Genomic DNA, 24,255 nt, shown 5'->3' with positions numbered 1-24,255 from the left:
TTTGCCGGATAAGGGCAGTCACGTGGCAAAACATTGAATCCTCTAGTTCACAAAAGCATTCCACAGATATTTCCATCCATGCTTACTGTACCGCTGTCCATAATTCCGTCCCAGGAATGAAATGGAATTATGGACTCCAAAGCTCGAATGGACCTATCCACAGCATCCCAAAGATGCTTCACAGGGTTCATATCCAGTGAATGGGAAGGCTATTCCATGGTGGTAATATCTGCGGAATGCTCTTCGAACCATGTTCCAGTCACCACGGCTCTATGGGAAGGTGCATTGTCTTGCTGGAAGAGTCCACGATGACCTTGAATGGATGCAGCTGGTCTGCAAGGATGGACACATAACCTGGACCATTCAGAGATGCATCTAGATGTGCCAATTGAACGTGCCCCCGACCATCCACCTGCCTGAACAGTTTCTTGTTGACATGACAGGTGCATAGCTTTGTGTGATTTCCGCCAGATATGCACCTTCCCGTCCACTCGAAATAACTGGAAACAGGACTCATCCAACCAGGAGACCTGTCTTTGATCTTCCAAGTCCAGTGCCGATGTTCTTTTGCCCAGTTGAGGCATAGAGTCCTGTGTTGTGGTGTTAGCAATAGGACTCTGGTGGGTCGGCAGCTCCCATAACCTATTGCAGCTAATTATGGTCTTGGTGGAGACATTTCTGGCACCTCCCTTGAAGTCGGCGGTGATTTGTGCCGCTGTCACTCTCCGGCTAGCTGAAACAATGCGAGACAGATGTCGACAGCCACGTTCATCCACCATCTTTTTCTGCCCACAGTGCTGTCCACGATGAGATGTTATTCTGGAAATGGCATATTCCTGATACATTCTTGATACTGTCAAACGGGGATAGTGCAATTTCTGGAGCACCTCCACGATAGAGTGACCCATGCATCGGGCATCCACTATCATCCCTCTTTCAAAGCTGGTTAACTCATGACATTTATCCATACTGAAATCAAATTACTGTCTAAGTGAATGCAGTGATGCAGTGTACCTATATGCCTGCCAAGTGGTGGGTTAAACCATTAGTGATAGGGGTGACAGGGTCGCACTGCCCAGGAACCAGCTATCATATGAATTCTGTCCTTTCAGTATACATATGCATACAATTCCATCTGGACACAGTAAGAGGGAAAGGCTTTTGTGAGGAATTTTTTTTTTTCCAATCAGAATGACTCACCTTGTAGAAGAAATTGATATTTTTATCTTTGTTCAAATGTGTTCTGTTTCTACAGAATACATTGAAACAAAGTTAGTGCAAGGGTTTTTGTCCCTATTATTAAAGATACCATAAGGGTTCAGGAAAATTTAGAGATAGTTAGTGGGATAGGGTAATATATATACATGTTTATCTGATGATACGAGTCAAAGTAACACTTGAACACATCTCAAAAGTTCTTGTTGTTCCGACAACAGATTAGCAGACACATGATGCAAGAAAGCAAGCTTATACAGCATCAGCCAAAAAAAAAAAAGGAAAACCTTCCCATTTCACTCCAAAAGTTTTTCTAGTTCTGCCTTAAATTTATTTAAACTGTCAACTTCCACAATGACCTGTTGGCTAAAGACAAATTTCACAACTGTCTTTCCTGAATTTGAATTTATGCCACCTCACATTTGTAATCTGAGCAAGAAGAAGTATCCCATCAGCACTGAGCTTGTCCAAACCATTCAAGGCCTTATACACCTCGCAGGCTGCTAGTCTCCAGACACTGCAATTTGCAGAACTTAATCCTTTCTTGGTAAGAGAAACCCTTTGTTCCACTCACCAATCTCGTTTCCCTCCTCTGTACTAATTCCAGCAGCTCTACATCCTTCTTAAAATGAGGCCTCCAGACCTGTATGTGGTATCAAGGTGTGGCCTGACCATTGCCGTATACAAATGGATAATCACCTCCTTATCCCTGCTAGCAAAATTCCTGTATATCATTGACAAGACCCCATGAGCTACTCTTGTAGCCTGTCTGCACTATTCAGAAAACTTCATAGCTGGCTGCACAATAACCTCCAGGTCTTTTTCATTCTCCACATCCCTGAGTGTAGTACCACATAGTTGGTATGTTACTCTGGCAGTTACTGCTATCCAATATGCAGTGTTTTGCTTTTGTCAATTGTTAAACTTTAGTTTCCACCTCTCAGCCCATCTGCTCAACTTTTCCAGATCCTGTTGCAGTAGTGTACTGTCATTAACACTGCCAACTTTCAAATCATCTGCAAACATGGACATTGAGTCTGACATATCTCCATCAATATCATTGAGATGATAGCAAAATGTGTCGATGGTAGCAATGTTTCGGAAACAAGCTTTATAACTTCATGGGGTTTGTTATGGTAGTGAATATAGAAGCACTAACCTTAATTGTGTCTACAATAATGTCAAGAGTGCTATCAATAAAATGAGTTAATCAAGCTCAAGGTTAGACAATTAATGCTGACATAACAGGACTTATGGAAATGTAGTGTCATCCAGAAGAAGAAGATGATGAGTTTTATGATTGTACAAAAAATGTATTTAGGCAGGTTAAACAAGATAGAAGGGATAGTGTGTGATATGCTGCTTATCGAAAGCAGCTTGAGCAACGTCTAAAGTTTTCCAGGATTCAGTACTTATGCATGTCAGCATAGAATCTGCGTGATGTGAAGCAGCTGGATACAAGGGTAAAATTAGATTGGGTGTATGCTACCAATTAGGAAATTGTGATCAGTACAATGAGTCTTTAGATGCAGAATAAAAGGAAGAGAATGTGTGAATGTCTTATTATGAGTATGATCTGCTGCTTATTAATTGGAGCAAGCAGGAGGAGCTAAGCTAAACTAGATGATCATCATTAGCTAGCAACAGCAGGTTAGAGAACACACTAGGGTAAGAATACTTTAGATCTGATCATTACCCATGAATTGGATGACACATAGGGCTCATGAGAACCATTAACAGGAAGTGACACACAGTCCTTTGTTGGAATATGAAGAAAGATATTGCAGTTGTCACAGTTGAAAAGGTATGAGATATAATTTCATTCCTTAAATTATATCCCATAATCCCATTCATGTACAACGAATGGGATTACATCAGTTTAACATGATACATGGCTTCTATCAATTGGACAGAAAGAAGAGAAGCCACAGAGGCCACAACAGTGGCAGCCACACATAAATTGCATCACCCTCTTAAAGATTAATATTTCCTTAATAATTCTCTCAACGGGTAAAATTATGTCATTTCAAGACACTATTGCATCAACTTGTTTATAAAAGCACTTCCTATTCAGTAGCAGTATAGCATACACTTCTAACTCCAAGGTAGCAAAGTGTAATTACTGCCTTGATAGGGAGGGTTTTTCTGAAAAAGGTGCCCATTACTAGTCAAGATTATTTTTAAAAAAAGTGAGACTGGTGATATCAAAAGAAAATCTAACCATAATGAAATAGAAATGTACTATAGCATCTATGCCTCTGCAATCGCCATGCAAGTACCACGGACTTGAAATCCATGTTGAGGTAAATGCAAGTGATTGAACTGTCCAACAAAGAAATGAGTGTCTGAAAGCATATCAATCTTATAAGAAGCCTTACTGATAAAACCATGAGGAAACAATGATGACTAACTTGGACTAAAGAATGTGCTAATTGGACAATTGAGAAATGGGAATCTAATACTCTTTGATGAATCCAAATTTCCCATGGAATGGATGGTAAATACTACATTCTGATAGATCTAACACAGTTTATCACCCGACTGTATTCAATCAACGTTAAAGCTTCCATTGGCCAATCGTTTGAGGATGCATAACAAGCAAAGAAATGGGCAGAATATGTTTTATAAGTGGTACTGTTAATAGTGACTACTATACAGAAATTTTAAAGAAGACTCTTTCTGCCCATCATCAGAGACCACTTTCAAGAGACAGAAAATTGTGTTTTCAAACATGACTCTATGCCTTACAACACTGCATGTAAGGTTAGTACAATATTACATAATCATTTAATACAATTTCTATTATGCTAATTTTTAATTTGTTTATATTTCAAATACTGACTTTTTTTTTTTTTTATCCTTAGGTGAAGAAGTTCATGCAAGACTGCAATGGCCAAGAAATAGTTCCAACTGAAAACTGCTGGAGTGTTATGGGACAGAAATTTACTGATAAAAAGCCATCAAGCAAGACAACATTGCAAGAAATCATTATTCATGGCATCATTAAATATATCAAGAATCTGATACACTCCATACCAGACAGGTGCAAGGCAGTAAATACTAATATTTGTTATAGAAGACAACTAAATACTAATATTTGTTATAGAAGACCTAATGGTATCACAACCATATTTGTTTACTTTGAGTATTTTTTTTACCAACTTATGTTAATTTCAAACATTAGTCACAATGAAAAGGCATTTGTATTTGTAAATAAATATGTATAAATAGTTTTATCTTTAATTTATTTTGTTAAAAATAAAATGCATAATCATTTTGCATCAGTGTATAAAACATTTCAGGCTATGGAGACAATTATTTCAATCTGCAATGCTTGTCTTGGGAGAAGATTTATAGTGAAGCATTTCACTATAAAGAAGAAAAAGAATCAGATCAGACTGTTGCGTGATGGATGTGGAAAAGTTTTAGTTAGCCCAGCTGATTGTTGCTGATAAATTGAATAAGTACTTTGCATCAATCTTTACTGACAAAAGACCCTTCAGGTGAGGAGTGGCTGTACAAGTGAAGCCGAGTAGCATGAATTTAGCGATAGTGAAATTTCAGAAAGTTTATTTATTAGAAAAACTTTCAAGCCTAAAGCTAAGTAAGGCTTCTGGAGTTGATGGCGTATACCCAGTATATTTTGAGGGAGGTTGCCAGAGAGTGTACTGAGCCATTGAGGTTAGCTATGAGGGCACCATTGGACTCTAGATTGGAGAAGTGCCACCATATCCCCCCCCCCAGGGGCTCACATCTGGTGAGTAGGGGCATGGCACACCCAAGGTCCTGAGCTGGATATCATCATTCTTCTCTTTCTTGGTGATTCCCTTCTACTTCTGACTCTCTCTCTTTCAGAGTAACGCAGGAATTTTTTTTTGTTTTGGCTGGTGCAACATAAGCCTCAGGCTTCCTTGAACCATATGGCTAATAATAATAATATCACCAGTATATAAAGGCAGTTCTACAAGCGAAGTTAGCATTAGTAGAGGCATATGATGCAAGAAAGCAAGCATATACAGCATCAGCCAAAAAAAAAAAAACCTTCCATTTCACCCATCAATTTGTTCCAAATGTTTGTCTAGTGTTCTGCCTTGAACTTATTTTAGCCGCTACAACGACAGATGGAAGTTTGTTCCAGCAATCAACCACACAACTATTCTACAACTGAATTTGTGTCCCCTCAGGCAATTAATCTGGGCAAGAGGAAAAATCCCATCTGCATTGAGTTTACTCAAATCATTCAAGGCCTTATACACCTCAATCAGATCACCTCGCAGGTGCCTAGTCACCAGACACTGTAGTTTGCAAATCTTAAGCCTTTCTTCCTAAGAGTAACCCTTTGTTCCATTCACTAACCTTACTGCTCTTCTCTGTACTCATTCCAGCAGCTCTACATCCTTCCTAAAATGAGCCTCCAGACCTGTATATACAGTATTCAAAGTGTTGCCTGACCATTGCCTTATATAAGTGGATAATCACCTCCTTATCCATGCTAGAAAAATGCATGTATACCATTGATAAGACACCATGAGCTACTCTTGTTCACTGCTCAGAAAACTTCATATCTGACTGCACAATTAGCCCCAGGTTCTTTTCATTCTCTACCATCTTGAGTGTAGTACCACACAGTTGATATGTTACTCTGGGGTTACTGCTAGCTATATGCAGTAATTTACATTTGTTAAACTTCAGTTGCCACCTCTCAGCCCATCTGCTCAAATTTTCTAGATCCTCTAGCAGTAGTGTACTGTCATTGACAACCCTGCCAACCTTTGTATCATCTGAAAACATAGACATTAAGCCTGATATACCTTCATAAATATTAATAAATACAGAAAACAACAATGGACTCAACACTGAACCGATGGTGTTCTACTGATTATTTATGAAACATTTGCCTGTCATGATAGGGAGATCATAATCCCACTGTATAAGGCAATTTTAAGCTCACACTTGAAATACCGTGTCCGGTTATGGCAGACCTCACCTAAAAAAAAAAAAGATACTGAAAGGGTGACTGCACAAAGAAAGCCTCTGATTATAGGGTTGCAAGGCTCAGCAACCAGGTGCCTTAGATGTGATGTGATTAAGGTCTATAAGAGTCCAAGTGGGTTTTATTAAAATGAATGATAGTAAAATTTTCACTATTATAAAGGATTCCAGACCTAGGGGCTATAAATTCAAATTACTGGATTGCAGCAAGTTTTCATTTAGCCAGTGACTTGTTGATTACTGGAGCAAGCTACCTCCTTTGGAAAAATTCAAAGGTCAACTGGACTTGAGGAGGGGGTCACATAATTAGCTTTTATTTTTTATATCCTTATATATTTACTGTTACTTTTTCTTTATTTATTATTATTATAAATTTTTTTTTTTTTTTGACTGGTGCAGCAAAAGCCTGTGGCTACCTTATATTATGGTTGCTAATAATGTCAGCCATATATGGTTTGTGATTGGATTTTTTGCACACTGTTTTTGGCTCCTATATATTCATCATTATCCTGATCATCACAATTGTAGGTATTTTTGATCACCTCTGATTACTTGAACCCATGTCACTTTTCTTGTGGGGTTTCTTTAAAGTGAAGCTGTTCTGCAGGAAATCTATTACATGCACATACTTGAGAGCCATGATTATTCAGTTATTTTATGCAATTGGTAATTAGATAGGTCTGGATTCAACTCTCATCAGAGAGACAGTGAAGAAATTCTTTAATCAAGACTGCAATTGCATTATTACAAACATTTGTATAAGCCTTCAGGAAACTGTTTATCAAAATAGAGGACATATTGAACATTGGGTAAAATAAGAATGTTTTTCCAAGAATCTGATCATTAAAACTCAATTTTTGTAATAATAAATGAGTTTCTTAAGAAATATTTAAGTGTATCAACATTTCATGCAACAGCCTATGTGGTATAGGGTGCTGCATGAAAGGAGGGTAGTGGATTAAAGCAAGATATATATTGACAAATTTTACTTAAGAATATTTCTGTTGCTTACCTCCTCCAATTATGGCCTCAATAATGATGAAGGATGTATCAATCTCTTTGGTAAAGTCTTGAACAGCCTGATTCGGATCTTCATATGTATGCGGATCTACATAACTCTTTGAGCCTCCAGAAGTGGTAAAGAGTGGAGTTAGTACTGAAAATAATATGAACTTGTTATAATTAAGCAATTTAAGAATATCCAATGATACCAACATATACAGCTTGTTTCATAACATGTGGATCATACTTTCACTACCTGAAGACACTTTTATCTGCAGAAAAAAAAAAGTTCATATAGGCATGTATTAAGTTCTGAATATTATGGCTATTTAAAGAATGGCTTCCCAGAGTTTCCAATGGTAAAAAATAAAACAATAAACTAGAATAAGCAGCCACATTCCCAATGAAATGTTTATTCATACTAGGTCCAATTTTGCTTATTCTTATTTATTTTTTACTGTTGAAAACTCCATTTTTTGGTGCATCCACAAATCTGTAAAGCATCTACTATTTTCACCATGTTCATCTGTCTACATGTAAGATTTCCCCTTCCAGTGGACAGCTTTTAATGAAATTTTATATTACAGTAATACCCCGAAGTTACGCGATAGGTGGGTCCGACAAAAATCGCGTAAGTCGAATTCGCGTAAGTCGGGGTATAACTTTGCATATAAATACATATAAATTTTGCTTAATTGGGACCAAGGACTAACAAAAACACTAGTTTAGAAGAAAAATATTAATAAAATTGCAGTTCTTTATACATATTAATACAAAATATGTATTAAAAAAACAAATGACTTACGTTAAAAAGTTATTTCGATGTCGATGGCTTCATAAAATCTAACAAATTCGTCCGACGACACAGCGCCTTCTTTTTTTCACGCAGAATTTCTTCGTAGCAAGCTGATAATTTTTTTATTCCTTGCTTTGTAGCTATAACGCGTTCTTCGTTGGAGTCTATGTTTTCTAAAATTTTTAAGCCCTTTTCAATTTTCAACCTGTCAAGTTTGCAATTGTCATGTGCTTTTCGCCGTTGCTTCATTTAGGCCTGTAGCACGTGCAATATCACATGGTCTTTCATTTCGCTCAAAGCGTTTCACAATTTCATATTTTTTCTCTATCGACAGAGGCGGACTGGCCATAAGCCTTACCGGGGAAACCCCGGTGGGCCTGTGTGATTTTGGCCATAAACCATAGTATGAGGCCACTATAAATTTTCCCGGGTAAGAATTTTTGACCCAGTCCGCCTCTGTTCATCGATAATTGCTTTTCTTTTTCTCTTTGAATCTGCAGTGTCTTCAGTACGCTTCCTTTTCACACCTTTTAAGTATTTTACTCATTTTTAGGGAATAAAGCACAATTACAAAACGAGGAGGCACGCTTAATACGCATAAACAAAGCTGCGCGCATGTAGCAACTGAATAAACAACACTATAAAGGCAGAGATACGCTATTAGCACCTCACATTTCTAGGGGTTACTACCATAAAACAATAAAAATCCAGTTGCGTTTCTGCTAGTGAAATCTGTTATAAACTAGTAGTAAACTCGATCTAATTGCATTTGCGATTATATCGATAGCTGGAATTGTGTTGGTTTTTACGTTATTATGGTGAAATGTGTTTCCCCTTCACTGATATAAAAAACATAAAAGCAGCAAAGTTGAATTTTGTTCATCTTTCGCTCTCATTCTCCGCCGTCGCACCGTATATCGATAACATATGAAAAAAGACCTTGAAGATAGTGGGCGGCAGCGTTGCCAAATGAAAAAATCAAGAACCGCGTAACTCCGAGTTCGCGTAAGTCGGGGTATTACTGTATTTGAGTATTTTAGAAAGATCTGTCAAGCCATCCCTAAAATTTCAAGTTCCATGTACATGAATGGAAGTACGTTTTGACTTATTAACATCAAATTTTCAGCATGGTCCTTAGTTCCTGGGGGATGGCATGAGAATCCATTTCAATATGATTATCTGCTTCCCCTCCCTACATAGAAAGAGACAGTTTTACAAATTTCAGCATTAATTGAGAATGCAAAGTAAGATCACATCAAATTTTCAGTATGTTTCATAGGTTTCTTGAAACTTTTAAGACCAATTAAAATTTTATAGCACCCTCCAAAAGTTTGCATAAATGAAGGTATACAGTAAACCCCCGCTGTTCACGGGGGTTATGTTCCTGAGAAATGCTGTGAATACTGAGTTATGGCTCCCGTAGTAATAAAGGGGTTCCGTTCCAAAGTATGAAATATATAAGAAAAACTAGTCTAAAATGTTGTCTATGTATGTATTCTATGTACCTTCATAATATGACTATGTACATAGACAGTACATAGTGAAATGCAAGCATATGGCATCGAAATGAAAATAGGAAACAATTAAATATTAAATGTAATATTTATTAGAAATTTCAAACAAATCTTTCAAACCAGCGCCTTTGCTAACTAAAAAACTTCACACGTCAGTGCTATCACCCGTTTCGCTAAAGTGTTGATAAAGGAATTTTGTCTTTTCACGAATGATGAGTGAACTTAACGGAATTTTATTTTGAGTTCGGTCTTCTATCCACAGATTTAAAGCTTTTTCCATTTTTTCTAATTTAACATCAAGAGTTACAGAGCAAATTTTTGAAGCAATTAGCGTGTTTTCAAGGGACACTACGGCGGATTTTTTCTTCCGATTTCTTGATTGATCGTACCGTTGACTCATTGATTTTATAATGTTTTGCCACTGAGAAGACACTTTCACCATTAGAAATTTTGTCTAATAACTCAATTTTATTCGCTAATGTCATCACCTTCTTTGATCTTTTCACAATTCCCTTGTTATTCGCAGCCATATTTTTGTAGGGGTTAGAAAGAATTTGTCCACAATAAAGTCACTTTCTTCCGTTAACACATTCGAAAAAGTCTGTTTTACACTGAAAACAGTAGATTTATGACTTTTGTACGCATATCAATTTATAAATTGATAATTATAAGCATATAAATTAAAAGCAAATGACGAAACCTTCCATGACAAGCGCATAACACATACTGAACAAGGATTAGCGAGAAACATCCACGCTCGCAATTTTGTCACCCATCTCCCCCCACCCACTGAGCGCTGTTTTGACTGGGAAAGATAATTTTAGCCATGCTCATGTTTTTTTATGGCGGAAAATGTTCACAGCGCTTTAAAATTCACATTTTTTTAGGTTTCATTTTATATTAAATAAGCGACCGTGAATAGCGGGGGTTTACTGTATTTCAAACATTACTTAAGAAGGGAAACTAAGAAACTAAATTTTCATCACATTTTATTGATCCCTGCAGAAGTTTTTAGGTCTGGTTTCATGTTATAGATCTGGAACAGTAGCTCTGATCATTTTCAACATATCAGCACTTAGAATATTTTTTTGGACCAGTGATCCAAATATTATGTCATTAGGTAACTCCCTGCATGCACCCCCCTCTCCTGCTCCTCTCAAAAACTGCTGCCCATCAGTGGATGTTTTAGTGAGCACTTCTTGAGTATACCATAGTACAGAACAGATGTGGTTACTGCTGAGGTGCACTAACTGATGTTCAAACATTTAACTTGTTTAAAATTCAAACAGCCATAACCATTCAAAATCAGACACATATTTATATGAACTTTTTTTCATTGTTCACTGGTCCTGAAAGTACAACCCACATGTTATGAAACACTTTGTATTAGAAATGAATAATACACAGAGGTGGAAGCAGAATTCTTGTGACTGTCAAATTCCATCTGCAGAAATTATAATCTTCATCTACATATTTTATATAATTTTGATTATATAAAATATGTAGGTGAAGGGCAAAATACACAGAAATTATGAATGTACTCAGTTTACACTACACTTGTGTTCAGATTTTTTTTGAAGATAGTAATGTGCCATAAGACGACAAACAATGTGAGTCGTGGCATTTCAGTTTCTTCTAAACTACCATAAGGCTGTGGCCGTATATAAGAAACTACAATCGCCTGAAGTGCATACTAAGTTGAGGCCTAAAACTAGAGAAAGAAAGCATTAGAAGATCTTCACCAATAAATATCCCCTCTTGATGGAAAAATTAATCAGTATGGAGAGGGAGAAAAAAAATGGATAAAGCAAGGATGATAGTAGCAATGTCCTCTAAAGCTATTGGTGTCAAGCAGTAACAAATGACTCATTCTACTAAAGATAATAATCATCTTTTAAGGGCACAAAAGGTGATATAGTTGTACACGTTGGCACTAATGATATTAAGAGTAGGAGACTGGCAGAATTACTTAACAAGTACAGGTCACTGTTGAACGAAAGCCGAGAATTAGGGTTGAATTTGAAAGTGTCTGCAATTCTGCCCAGACACGATAGGAGGGAGTATATGATGAGAGCCTTGTCGATCAATTCGGCCCTGGAAAGATTATGCAAGGCTCAAGGGGTAGAATTTTTTTCAGCATGGACTGTACTTGTTAACAGGAGAGATTGCTTCTACAGGGATGGGATACACTTAAATAGAAAGGGTGCAAGAATATTTGCTGATGCTATCGAGGCAGTGTTAGGTGGGTCGCAAAACTGCTAGCTTGGGGGGAGACAAAGACCAATAAATTGACAGTAGCCACTGGCAGAGGTGAAAGAGATTCTTGCACTGCTTCTATTAGAATGAGCAGAAGCCTGAAAAACAAGATGCATGATATTTCAGAGACTGCTGGGAGCCATTGCGGTACAAGTAAACACATGGGTTGTGTTAGGGTAGCTAAGAATAGAAACAGGTGCAGGTATACTTGCGTGTACACCAATGCTAGGAGTTTAGTAAATAAATTTGATGAATTTGAGGTATTGCTCAAAACATCAAAGGCAGATATTGTTGGGATATCAGAGACGTGGTGTCACACAGATATAAGGGATGCAGAACTGGAATTTGGGGAGTACAACGTCTACAGAAAGGATAGACAGGATAGGAAGGGGGAGGGGTTATGCTATTAGTTAAGAAACATATAAAAACCAAGGAAGTGAAGCCAGTCGACATCGCTGGACAGTGCAGTGTTGAGTCAGTTTGGTGTGACATAAGCATTGGGAGATCAAAATTGAGAGTAGGAGTGTGCTATAGGCCTAATGACTCTGATAAGTATAATAAGAAATTGTACAGGGAAATCAGTAAATCAGTAAATCTTATAATGGGAGATTTTAATTTCCCAGATATTGACTGGAATTTGGGGGCTGGTCACTCACACACTAGCAGGGCTTTTGTGGATTTATTGGATGATTGTTTTCTACATCAGCATGTTCGGGAGGCAACTAGAGGGAGTAATACTCTTGATTTGATTATCAGCAGTGATTCTTCATGCATTAAGAATCTGCAGATAAATGAACCACTGGGTGGCAGTGATCACAGTGTGCTGAAGTGGGATTTACTCAAAGAGATAACTACCATTAGGGGTAAAGGGAAGGGTTATTGCTTCCGTAAAGGCGACTACGATGGACTGAGACAGTATTTAAATTCTATACAGTGGGACCAACTGATGATGTTACCAACAGCAAATTCAAAATGGGAAGCATTCAAAGAACTTATCTTGGAAGCTACTAGGCTTTACATACCAACTAAGAAATATTGTTCAAGGTTTAGGCCAAAATGGATGTCAGATGAACTAATAAGGCATATGGCAGAGAAGAAAAATGCATGGGATACTTACAAATTAACACATGACACAGAAGCCTATGATAGATACAAGTTGATATGCAACCAAGGCAGGCGAAGGCAGATTACGAGAAATCCTTGGCAAGGGATGCAAAGAAAAACAGCAAAGAGTTCTTTACTTATGTAAACTCTAGAAGGAAGGGGATGAATCATATTGGTCCACTTGATATTGATGGGTCAACTGTTGATGACCCTGCTCAGGTAGCTAACAAACTAAATGAATATTTTGCATCGACATTCACACATGAGGAGTTATTCAGCGAGGGGAATGCCAGAGGTGTATTCAACTCTAGCAGTAAGCTACAGAATCTTGAAATAACTGGGAGTAAAGTGGAGGAGAAACTGTTGAAGATAAACACAAGAAAGGCACCCAGGGTGGTGGGATCTATCCAGTTATATTAAAGGAGGCAGCAAAGGAAGTAAGCAAACCCTTAGCCATAATTATGAGAGCTTCCTTGGACTCAGGGGAGGTACCCATAGACTGGAAATGTGCAAATGTGACCCCAATTCACAAAGGAGGATCAAAGGCTGACACAAGTAATTATAGACCTGTGAGCTTAACTTCTGTTCCAGGAAAATTAATGGAGGCACTGGTTAAAGAAGCACTGCAGGATCATTTAGACAAGACTTCAGTTATAGCTCAGACACAGCATAGTTTTTGTTAAGGGGAAGTCTTGCCTGACCAATTTGATTGGACACTATGATGTGGTCACAAAGGAACTGGATGCAGGGAATAACTTTGATATCATATATTTGGATCTTAGAAAGGCTTTTGATACTGTTGCACATGGAAGACTGCTACACAAATTGGAGCAGTGTGACATTGGAGGCAAATTGCTGCTATGGATAAAGGGGTGGTTGAGGGGGAGAAGACAGAGAGTGGTAATCAATGGACACTGCTCATCGTGGACAAATGTTATTAGTGAGTCCCTCAGGGTTCAGTGTTGGGTCCATTGTTGTTTTTTGTATTTATAAATGATATTGATGATGGTATATATCAGGCTTAATGTCCAAGTTTGCAGATGATACAGAGGTTGGCAGGGTTGTTAAGAACACACTAATGGCAGTACACTGCTGCAACAGGATCTAGAAAAGTTGAGCAGATGGGCTGAGAGGTGGCAAATGAAGTTTAACATTGACAAATGTAAAGTACAGTGGATTCCGGTTAATCGGGGCAAACGTTTATTTGGTGCAAATCTTAAAAAACAAAACCCAATCGAGAAAATAGCCAGGCTTTACTTCACTTAATTGGGACAACATGCCATTTAATCGGGGCAGGAGACCGCAGCACTGGAGATTACCTTACGATTGTCTCTGATCATACCATGTGGTTTGGTCGGATTTCTGGAGGTCACAACCATAAAACAATAAAAACAATTAGCAGTCACCTGTTTATTGGGCTTTTCTGTTTAGTGCAATCTATCATAAAGAATAGTAAACTCGATCTGATTGAATTTGCGATAATACCGACAACTGGAATTCTGTGGGTTATTATGGTGACATGTGTTTACACTTTCATGGAATTTTCAGAATCTCTCTTCATTCCTATTTTTAAAGCTTTTTAATTTGTTATTAAAGTTCTCACTTGCACGTATCGTGTTACTTGTGATTTGTGTGTGCCGTGTTTTTTGTTATTGATTGCTTATCTTTTTACAGTTTTAAATTTTAACCCCCACCCACAAATGTCAGTGAACAGAAATGTCAACTAGTTAGTATGTACATATTACAGTACGTATTAATTATTCCGATTATCACGTATATTCTTCCGATTTTCAGGTATCATTTAATTTTTTAATTGATAAGGTAATAAAGGGTAAATTTGTGCTTAATATATCTTTACTTTTATAGCCTGTGAATAATATTCCTCCTATTTTCGCTAATTAGAATTGCTGTTTAATAGTACTGTATTAAAATTCAATTCACAAACGTGATCACAATGACCGGCGCTTACTACACATCATATAGCGAATGGTGCTTTGCTATGGTAACTCCCATAACGTGATTTGATTGTACAGTGAACCAACTGTAAAGCGGGGGTCCATTGCATTTTTAACTTTTTTTACATGAAACTTCGGATAATTGGGGCAGCCGCTTAATCGGGACAAAATGCACTAGTCCTGATGTGTCCCAAATAACTGGAATCGACTGTACTACATATGGGAAGCAGTAACCCCAGAGTAACGTATCAACTCTGTGATACTACACTGACAGTGGTAGAGAATGAAAAGGACCTGGGGATAATTGTGCAGGCAGATATGAAATTTTCTGAGCAGTGCAGATGGTCTGCAAGAGTACCTTATGGTGTCTTGTCAATGATATACAAGAATTTTTCTAGCAGATATAAAGGTGTGATTATCCCCTTGTATAAGGCAATGGTCAGGCCAGACGGCCTCATTTTAAGAGGGATGTAGAGCTGTTGGAACAACAAGTACAGAGAAGGGCAACAAGATTAGTGAATGGAATGAAGGGTTGCTCTTATGAAGAAAGGCTTAAGTTTTGCAGATTAAAGTGTCTGGAGACTAGGCACCTGCGAGATGATCTGACTGAGGTGTATAAAGCCTTGAATGGTTTGAGCATGCTCAATGCTGATGGGATTATTCCTCTTGCTGAGAGTAATCACCTGAGAGGTCATAAATTCAAATTGAGGAAAGACAGTTGTAGGATAGATGTGCGGAAGTTTGCTTTTAGCCAGCGGGTAATTGATTGGTTGAACAGACTTCCATCTTTTGTTGTGGAAGTGAATAGCTTAAATAAATTTAAGGCTGAGCTGGACAGGTATTTGGAACGAACGGAGGGGTGAAATGGGAGTGTTTTTTTTTGGCTGATGCTGCATAAGCTTGCTTTCTTGCATCATATGCCTCTACTAATGATAATAATGGTAAATCTTTTACTTTCAACTCCACCTCCTTCTGTTGACTTAGTTCTTTAGCCAATTCTTCAAAGTCGTCATTGGAAAGTTTCTGTCCATGGCTACCCAGTAGCTCTGTTACATCTTCAGCTGTAAATGCATCCAATCCTGTCTCTTGCACCAGCCTGCTAATGTCTTCAACAATGTCCTCCACTGGCTCTAATCCTGCGAAGTTGTGTGTGTGGGAGAAGTTTGTGCTACCTCCATTCAAACAGTTCACTAATGCTTCCTTCCAAGCTGCACTGATGTTATTAATGCCCTTCGAAATGTCGGATGAGTGTCAATAATCCTTGACAGTTTTGTCTGACCTGTCCAAAACTCTCACTATTTCCCTAAATATTTGGAAGAGGTAATAGGCTTTAAAGATTGCTATTACCCCCTGGTCAATTGGTTGCAAAAGTGAAGTGGTGTTTGGTGGCATGTAAACAACACTGATATCTAGAGTTGTTCTGACTTCAGCAAGGTTTGCAGGATAGCCAGAGGCATAATCCAAGGGAAGAAGAGCCCTGGTTAGTAAATCATTCTCTTGACGAAAACAGAGCACAATAGGGCAAAAAATAGTTTGTGTACCAAGATTCCTTGTGTCATGCACGCCTTCTGTTCCATTTCCAGTAGACTGGCAACATGGCTTTGTTTAGGCCCTTGGGAGCAAGTGGTGTCTGTGAAGGTACACCAACATTGTTTTAATTTTAAAGTGCCAGCTTCTGCTGGCACTTTAAAATTAAAATGGGATTTGTGCCCAGCAGAAGAATTAGCCTGTCTTTTGCAGCCTCGAAACCTGGTGAAAACTGCTCTTCATGGGCATTGAAGGTTTGTGATGACAATTTCTTACAATAAAGCCCAGTGTCATCAACATTAAAAATGAGATCAGGAGGATAATTAACCCCTTCTGCAGTGGCTTGAAACTTTGCAGGAAATTCTGAAGCTGCCTCGCCACTTTATAGTGGCACTCACTTTGAGATTTAAATCGCATGAACCATCCCTTGCTACCTAAAAATGTCTCATCACCACGCTCTTTTTTCTTAATATTTTCAAAAATTGACTTTGCCTTATCAGTAATAGCAGCTTGAGTCAATGGAAAGTTTTTTTGATTTAAATCATCCACCGAAAATGACAACGATTTCTCCATTTTTTTTAAAAGTTTGCTTATGCTATAACTTACTGCCATAGCATTGGCTGTTTTATTTTATCTGCAATTTTTCATTATGGTACTCACAGTTGATGGAGGCAATTTTATACTTCTACAATTAGAACATGTCTGACCATCTTCCATTCTCCCCAATTACATCCATCTTTTTTTTCCAACATGATAGATCTACATGACTTTTTAACAACATTTTCACATATCCTCACTAGACATTTTATTAATTTAATCCAAACAATTTTTAACTAAAACTGACAAAGTGACACCATAGAATAGTGTCCCAACAATAGCACAACCAGTAAACTGAGTGTTTCTCTCCTCTTATCTCTAATCACCTCATCTGTCATTGGCTTAGATGGTAGATTGGGATAGCTCTCATCTCTAATTAGCTGTGCTGTTTCTTTACATCATATCTGGTATTTATAAAAAAATTTTATAGCTTTTTAATATTTTTGGTCTTCTGGTTTCAAATCCATTGTTATGTGAATCATCGCAAAACAAGGGCTACCTGTACATAAAAGTAGTATTAAATGGTGAAAAATGCTACAGAAGAACTGAATTACCATTTCACAGGCATCAATCTATAGCACTAGTAAAGAAGCAGCAATAATAATAAAAAATTCTTTAAAAATAATTGGTTATTGGGAATTGACATGCTGATATTATTCATCACAGCAGTTGAGCATAATCAGAGATATGTACTAACAAAAACATTTATACTTGATGTTTTTACTTCAAACTTGTAAAGCCAATTAAATTGGTGATTAGGTTTCTGAAAAAATAAAAATAACACAATTTAAGAAATTGACTTCAGCCTTAAGAAGTAAAAGGATGTTTAAAATAAAATTCTTAAAAAAAAAACCAGACTAACATTAAAGTAACAGATTAACAGTAAAGCCATTTTCACCACTGTATTATTAATTACAGTTAATCCAATTAAAAAAATAAAAGTTGACTTCATTTATTAATAAACAAAAAATGCTAACTAATTTTAAGAAAAAAAGTATTCCATAAAAAACAAAGTTAAAGAATAAAATAACCTTTGACTCTCTTACTTTCCCAGCTGTGATATTCTAATTTTTCAACTGGTGGCTTCTTTTTTGAAACATGGGAGTTCCTGAAAAAGAATAATTAAATACAGTGTATTGTTAAATATATCTATAAATAAATAAATTATATTTTATGAAATTAAAATATCTAGCATATGTTCTGGTTCTTCCTATTCCCGCTTTAATTGTTGTTGCAAGGATTTCCCTCCTTGCTCTGAGGAGAAATCAAAGCTTTGAAAACAATATTTCTGAATTTGATCTATTAGTTAAGTGATTTCATTGGGTACAGAAGACCATTACAGATTAATTACTTAATCTCCCAGCAAACATACTCATGCTATGCATAAAAAAAACATTCATACATTCACAGAATCTTAAATTCTAAACTTAAAATTTTAGTTTTCCTTTGGTAGTTTTAGAAGTCAGAAACCATTGAAGGAATTTATTCATTCAGTGTATTAGAATTTCAAAAAATATGGCCAAAATAATTCAAACTCTTAGGGATACAGTGTGCCAATTCATAAAAGATTTTTTGGATGTGCACTTGCATTATATAATATATAACTTAAGATACAGCTACAAGATTGTTTATCAATACAGCAGCCTTTCAAACGTTAAGATTTTTCTATTTCTGTTTGGATAGACCATTAGACACCACTAACTGACTTGCACAGATTGCATCCACTCAAGGAGGATAAGATTCCACATCTGAGGGACCAACATAGATCCCTGAGGGCATTCTCGATAAACCTTCCTAAACTAAATTTAGGCTTCACCGTAACCAAATGGTCAGACATATAAAACATAAATCAACAATCTGCCAGACAAATATGTTCCAGTGTGCTCTCCCACCATAAAGAGTTAGATGCCCTCGAAATCAATGAAAACAACTAAAACATATTTGCTAGTGTTTTCTTCAATGGTACAAACAAGGTCCACCAAAGCATCCTGAGCTGATCTACTGTGAGTGAATCCACACTGGCACTCGGATCAGAGATTCTTTTTGTCTAATATTTCATTTAAATGAAGGTACAACTTTTCAAAATTGCGTAATAATGCAATTGGTCTAAATGATCTAGGCTCACTGACAGGTTTATTCGGTTTTGGTATAAATTTTACTAACTCATTTTTTCAACGTTTGGGAAAAATTCCCTCATGAAGATATCTATTCATCAGTTGAAGAATAATCTTTGGCTTAAGTTTTGCCACAAGAATAATGAATATATTCTCAATCTGGTCAATTCCGAGGCATTTATTAACATTTTTATTCTCTATAACTGAGAATAATTCATAACGAGTAATGGGCAAAGTTTCAGCTCCAATATTATACATTAGATTCGCTCAACAAGGTGCAGTGTAGAATCATCCTCAGGAAAGAGATTATCCAATAATGCATTTATTATCTCAGTCCAAGATGAGGTTTCAATTGAGTTCACTACCACAGTTCCACTGATTCGTTTATTGACAACAACTGTTGTCAATAAACGAATCATTGACTCGATTCACCGATCAATCCTTCTGACCATTACTCGAGCTTGCAGCACAGCGAGCACGCATGCCCTGCAAGTCCTTGCTGGTGTCCTTCCACTGGACTTAGAGATTATTTGACGGGGCCTCACGCACCACCTGGACAAGGGTATCCCACAGACATGTTTGGGATTCACCACCGACATCATCAATAGCAAGACTATGGAAAAGAAAAAGCTGCATGCTCACCTGCTGCAGGTGTGGCAGGATAGATGGGCCACCTCGCAAAAAGGCGAAATCACCAGAAAGTTTCTGCCCAACATTGGCCGGGTTTTTCCGAACGTCCCACCCTGGTTTTCCCTGGGCCTACAAGTCACATACCTACTGACAGGACATGGAGCTCTGAATGCAAAGCTATCCCTACTCGGAATACAAGAAGATCCCACCTGCACCTGCGGGGGGGGGCTGGAGAGCTGGCAGCACCTCATGCATGATTGCCAGCTGTATGACGACCTCCACAGTGCATTCATCACCAAAATACAGTATCTACCATACGGCCAGGAGCACCACATCTTGGACACCAGGGAAGAATATCAGGCTTTCTCCAGCTATGCACTGGCCCTGTTCAAAGACGGAGAGCTCTTATCGCAGCAAACTGCAATCAACCACTGACACAATAAGGAAATGAACAAACCTCGAAGGAAATCATCCCACGGGAGACGCCTGAACCCAATGGCCTCCGATAACAAGGCACTAAACCCTGAAGTGGACCTAAAGTTGAATAAGTGAGAAATGACTCTATAAACAACATTGACGCAAACACCACATGGATGGGAAATGTCACAAGAAAGACCCCACAAACGCCGACGAGCAAAGTCGGACCTTTTGACGGTAAAGACTGCAGAACGGACGGGAACCATCCCATGAACGATTATGCTTCGGTCCGATCGCTCCTGGAAATGGACTAGAACCACTAGCAGCTCCGCTGCCAAATGCTATATGGCGAGCTGAATGGGGTACCCTTATCCTATTCATCTTAAATTCCCTATCCCAGGCAGGAGGGAGAGGAGACATGCTCTGTTTCCTCTCTCCCCTGCCAACCCATCTCTTCACCTGGTGAGGCATGCGCCTGCCTCACTGACCACCTGAGGTCGCCTTCTCTATCGTCCCCATGCTTCTGCCTTCCCCCCCCAGTCTTCAGTCTCTTCCCCCACTCTAACTGTATACCTTATCCATGGCAGGGGGAGATAACTCTTCTTCGTCTCCCCCACCCGCCATCCAAACTCCCCTCTGGTGTAGCATGGGCATGCCATACTGTCTAGCAGGGGTCATCTCCTCTATCGATCCCTTACTTCTACTTCTACCCCCACAGTCTTCAGCCTCCCCTCCCTCCCACTTTTATCTTTCATCTAACGTATAGCACACACGTCTAAATTTAATAACAACAAAATTCTGCCCGACCTATTAGGCCTTTTAACACATCTTTCTAGCGTTCAACCCCAACCAGCGATTTCCTAACAGCAATCTCCTTAAGAATTAATGTCAAACGCGTATATATATATATATATATATATATATATATATATATATTTTTTTTTTTTTTTTATTACTATTTTATTTTATTTTTTACTTTTATTTTTATTTTTTTATTTATTTATTTTATTATTTTTTTTTATTTTATTTATTTTTTTAGGTCCTAGCCACTGAAATCCCAGGAAACTAGGTGGCAGGACCTGCCGGAGCAACTCGTCATGATTCTGGACACCCGGTTAGCCTCCACGTGGCAAGGTATGGGCAACGTCGGGCCCCGCCAGGGGCCTGGCGGCCAATAAGCCGGACAAACAATGGGCACAACAGATCACACTGCACAGACATGGCCCACACACTTTCAAGTCTCTGGCTTGACAGTGTACTGTCCTCGATACAGCGAACATACGCGGAGATGGGAGAAATCCCAGGCGCCATCTGACACGAACATACCTTATACCACAGTTCCAAAAATTTCTGCCGTAATTACCTTATTTCTCAAAATTTTATATAAGACCCCACAGATCAGAACTTCCGGAGCTTCGGACGAATTCCATCCATGTATCTATCTTCTGTATTGCAATCTCCTTTACATAATGCTTTTTAAGAGACCTGTATTCCAAATAATACCTCTCAACCTCAAATCCAGAAAGATGCCTGTTTCTCTGATACTTGCATCTTGCTTGATATACCTGTTTTCTAAGTCCTGACAGTTCAGAAGACCAAGGACAAGTTCTTGCATTAACACATTTTTTCTTAGCTGCTTTAAAAGAAGCAGCTATGAAAAAAATGTGTAGAAGCTCTCAAAATTGTAATTTGAATCCTATTAGCAAGTTCAGTGACGTTCAGGGAAGATTGTAAAAGTCTCTCACTGGGAAAATCAAGATTAAGAGAAAGGTCAAAAACCATCTAATCAATATTTTTAATAGAAAAACCGATCAACTCGGGCTGTATAGATTGCACAGAACTTGGAACACCTCCTGTCACATCAAACAAAATAGCATGATGATCACTTATCTCTTCCAGGAAGTATGCACACTGCAACTAGAGTTTGAGTTAGAAAAATTTGACTTTGTCAACGTAATATCATTGTTTGACTCACAGATCTAGTCACTCAACGACTCACATAGAGTGACTACAGTAAGTGAAAGGTAATTGTGATTTGTTTAATACACAAAAATTATAGCTAAAAAGAAAGTCTTCCAAAAGCTGTCCATGCACATCAGATTAGTTGCTAAACCAAAAGTTTGACTTAGCATTAACATCAGAACAAATACTATTTGCTGAACCACATAAAATTTAAGATATTCTCCTGATAATTCAGGGAACCTTTGAAAGTTATTGTCCTTCAGAAGAGGGGCAATATAGCAACAGCAAAAAAAATTTATGTCAAATGCTAGTAACACGTACACAAGTTGCAAACCTGTTACACATTCTGTTTAGCACAGTTATCTCCACGTGGTTATTAAAAACTGCAACACAACACAACTTTTTGGATCATTTTGTGAAGGCTGAATTTATTTACTATTTATAGGAAATCTCATGATCTTGGAAATAAACTCAATCTGCAGTTCCACACTAAAAGGTTCTCAAATAGCAACCATGTCAATACTGTTATGTTCAGCTGAAAGCCTAATCTCATCTGTCACAGTTCTAGATCTCTGACCATTTATTTGCACGATTTTAAGGGTATGGATGAATTTACTATTCATCCACAGTCCTTAACCTTGCATTTTCCAAAGCTCTCAAACACTCAGGACAATTACTGTCTCTCAGAGAATGATGCTAATCCCGCTTTCTTCTTTTACAATTTATGCAACCAGCTTCTTCCTTATGAGGACACTCAGCATGCACAGTAACCATATCCTGGACATAAAAAGCAATGTGTAACTATTGTAAAAGGTCTGAATTTATGAGAACTCCAGGTCATATATAATCTTTCAGAGATGAAGTACACTTATAAATATTTGAAGTGAAACTTAACGCCCATACGCTCATACACATGCTTTCTTGCATCACATGCCACTACTACTATTACTACTATTGCCTTGTATAACAAGATAATCACCTCCCTGTCCCTGCTAGCAAAATTCCTATATATCATTGACAAGACTCCATGACCTGCCCTGGCAGCCCCTCTGCACTGCTCAGAGAACTTCATATTTGACTGCACAATTACCCCCAGGTCTTTTTCACTTTCCACTTCCCTGAGTATAGTACCACACAGTTTGTACGTTTTATTTCGGTTATTGCTACCCATATGCAGTACTTTGTATTTGTCAATATTAAACTTCAGTTGCCTCTTTTCAGCCCATTTTCAGAACTTATCTAGATCCAGTTTGAGTAGCAAACTGTCTTTACTGTCGTTAACAACCCTGCCAACCTTTGTATCATCTGAAAATTTGGGCATTAAACCTGATATACCTTTATCAATATCATTGATAAATATAAAAAACAATAATGGGCCCAACACCGAACCCTGGGGAACTCCACGAAGAGCAGTGTCCATTGAATACCACTCTCTGTTGTCTCTCACTGAACCATCCCTTTATCCATTGTAGCAACTTATCCTTAATGCCATACCCCTCCAATTTGTACAGCAGTCTTCCATGTGCCACAGAATTAAAACCTTTCTGGAAATCCAAGTATATGATAACAAAATTATTTTTGGCATTCGGTACCTTTGTGACCACATCATAGTATCCAATCAAATTGATCAGACAAGACTTAACTTTAACAAACCCATTCTGTGTCGTAACTATTACTGCAGTCTTGTCTAGATGATCCTGCAATTCTTCTTTAACCATGTAATTCCATTATTTTCCTCGGAACACAAGTTAAACTAATAGGTCTAAGTTACCTGTGTCACCTTTTGAACCCCCTTTGTGAATTGGTGATACATTTACACACTTCCAGTCCATGGGGACCTCCCCTGAGTCCAAGGCAGCTCTCATAATTATGGCTAAGGGTTTGCCTACTTCCTTTGCTGCCTCCTTCAATATAACTGGATAGATCCCACCCACCCCAGGTGCTTTTTTTAAGTTTAATTTCAACAATTTCTCCTCCACTTTGCTCTCAGTTATTACAAAATCAGTTCTGTTAGAGTGTTTGATAAACTTCTGGCACTCCCCCTCATTGAATAACTCTTCAATATAGATGCAAAATACTCATTCAGTTTATCAGCTACATGAGCATGATCATCATTAATCAACCCATCAATGTTACATGGTCCAATCTGATTCATCCCTTTTCTTCTATAGTTT

General features: G+C 37.9%; 1 protein-coding gene across 2 annotated transcripts in view; it reads right to left on the bottom strand.

Moving 5' to 3' along the window:
• LOC150079203 (ephrin type-B receptor 1-B-like) overlaps nt 1-24,255 on the bottom strand; it is a 452,380-nt gene that overhangs the window by 120,500 nt on the left and 307,625 nt on the right. Inside the window, exons 9-10 of one of the 2 annotated variants that reach the window (XM_090383683.1) lie at nt 17,990-18,066; nt 7,220-7,363 (exon numbers count right to left, since the gene is read on the bottom strand). In XM_090383683.1, coding sequence (XP_090239809.1) covers nt 7,220-7,363; nt 17,990-18,066 — 221 coding nt within the window. The remainder of the gene's footprint in view (nt 1-7,219; nt 7,364-17,989; nt 18,067-24,255) is intronic. The other variant, XM_090383684.1, reaches the window with a different exon arrangement.

This window comes from Mastigoproctus giganteus, chromosome 10 (genome assembly GCF_048544385.1).
Source record: "Mastigoproctus giganteus isolate SK-2022 chromosome 10, ASM4854438v1, whole genome shotgun sequence".
Taxonomy (NCBI): Eukaryota; Metazoa; Arthropoda; class Arachnida; order Uropygi; family Thelyphonidae; genus Mastigoproctus; species Mastigoproctus giganteus.
The sequence above is the reverse complement of the archived record's forward strand: the minus strand, read 5'-3'. Positions and strand labels throughout refer to the sequence as shown.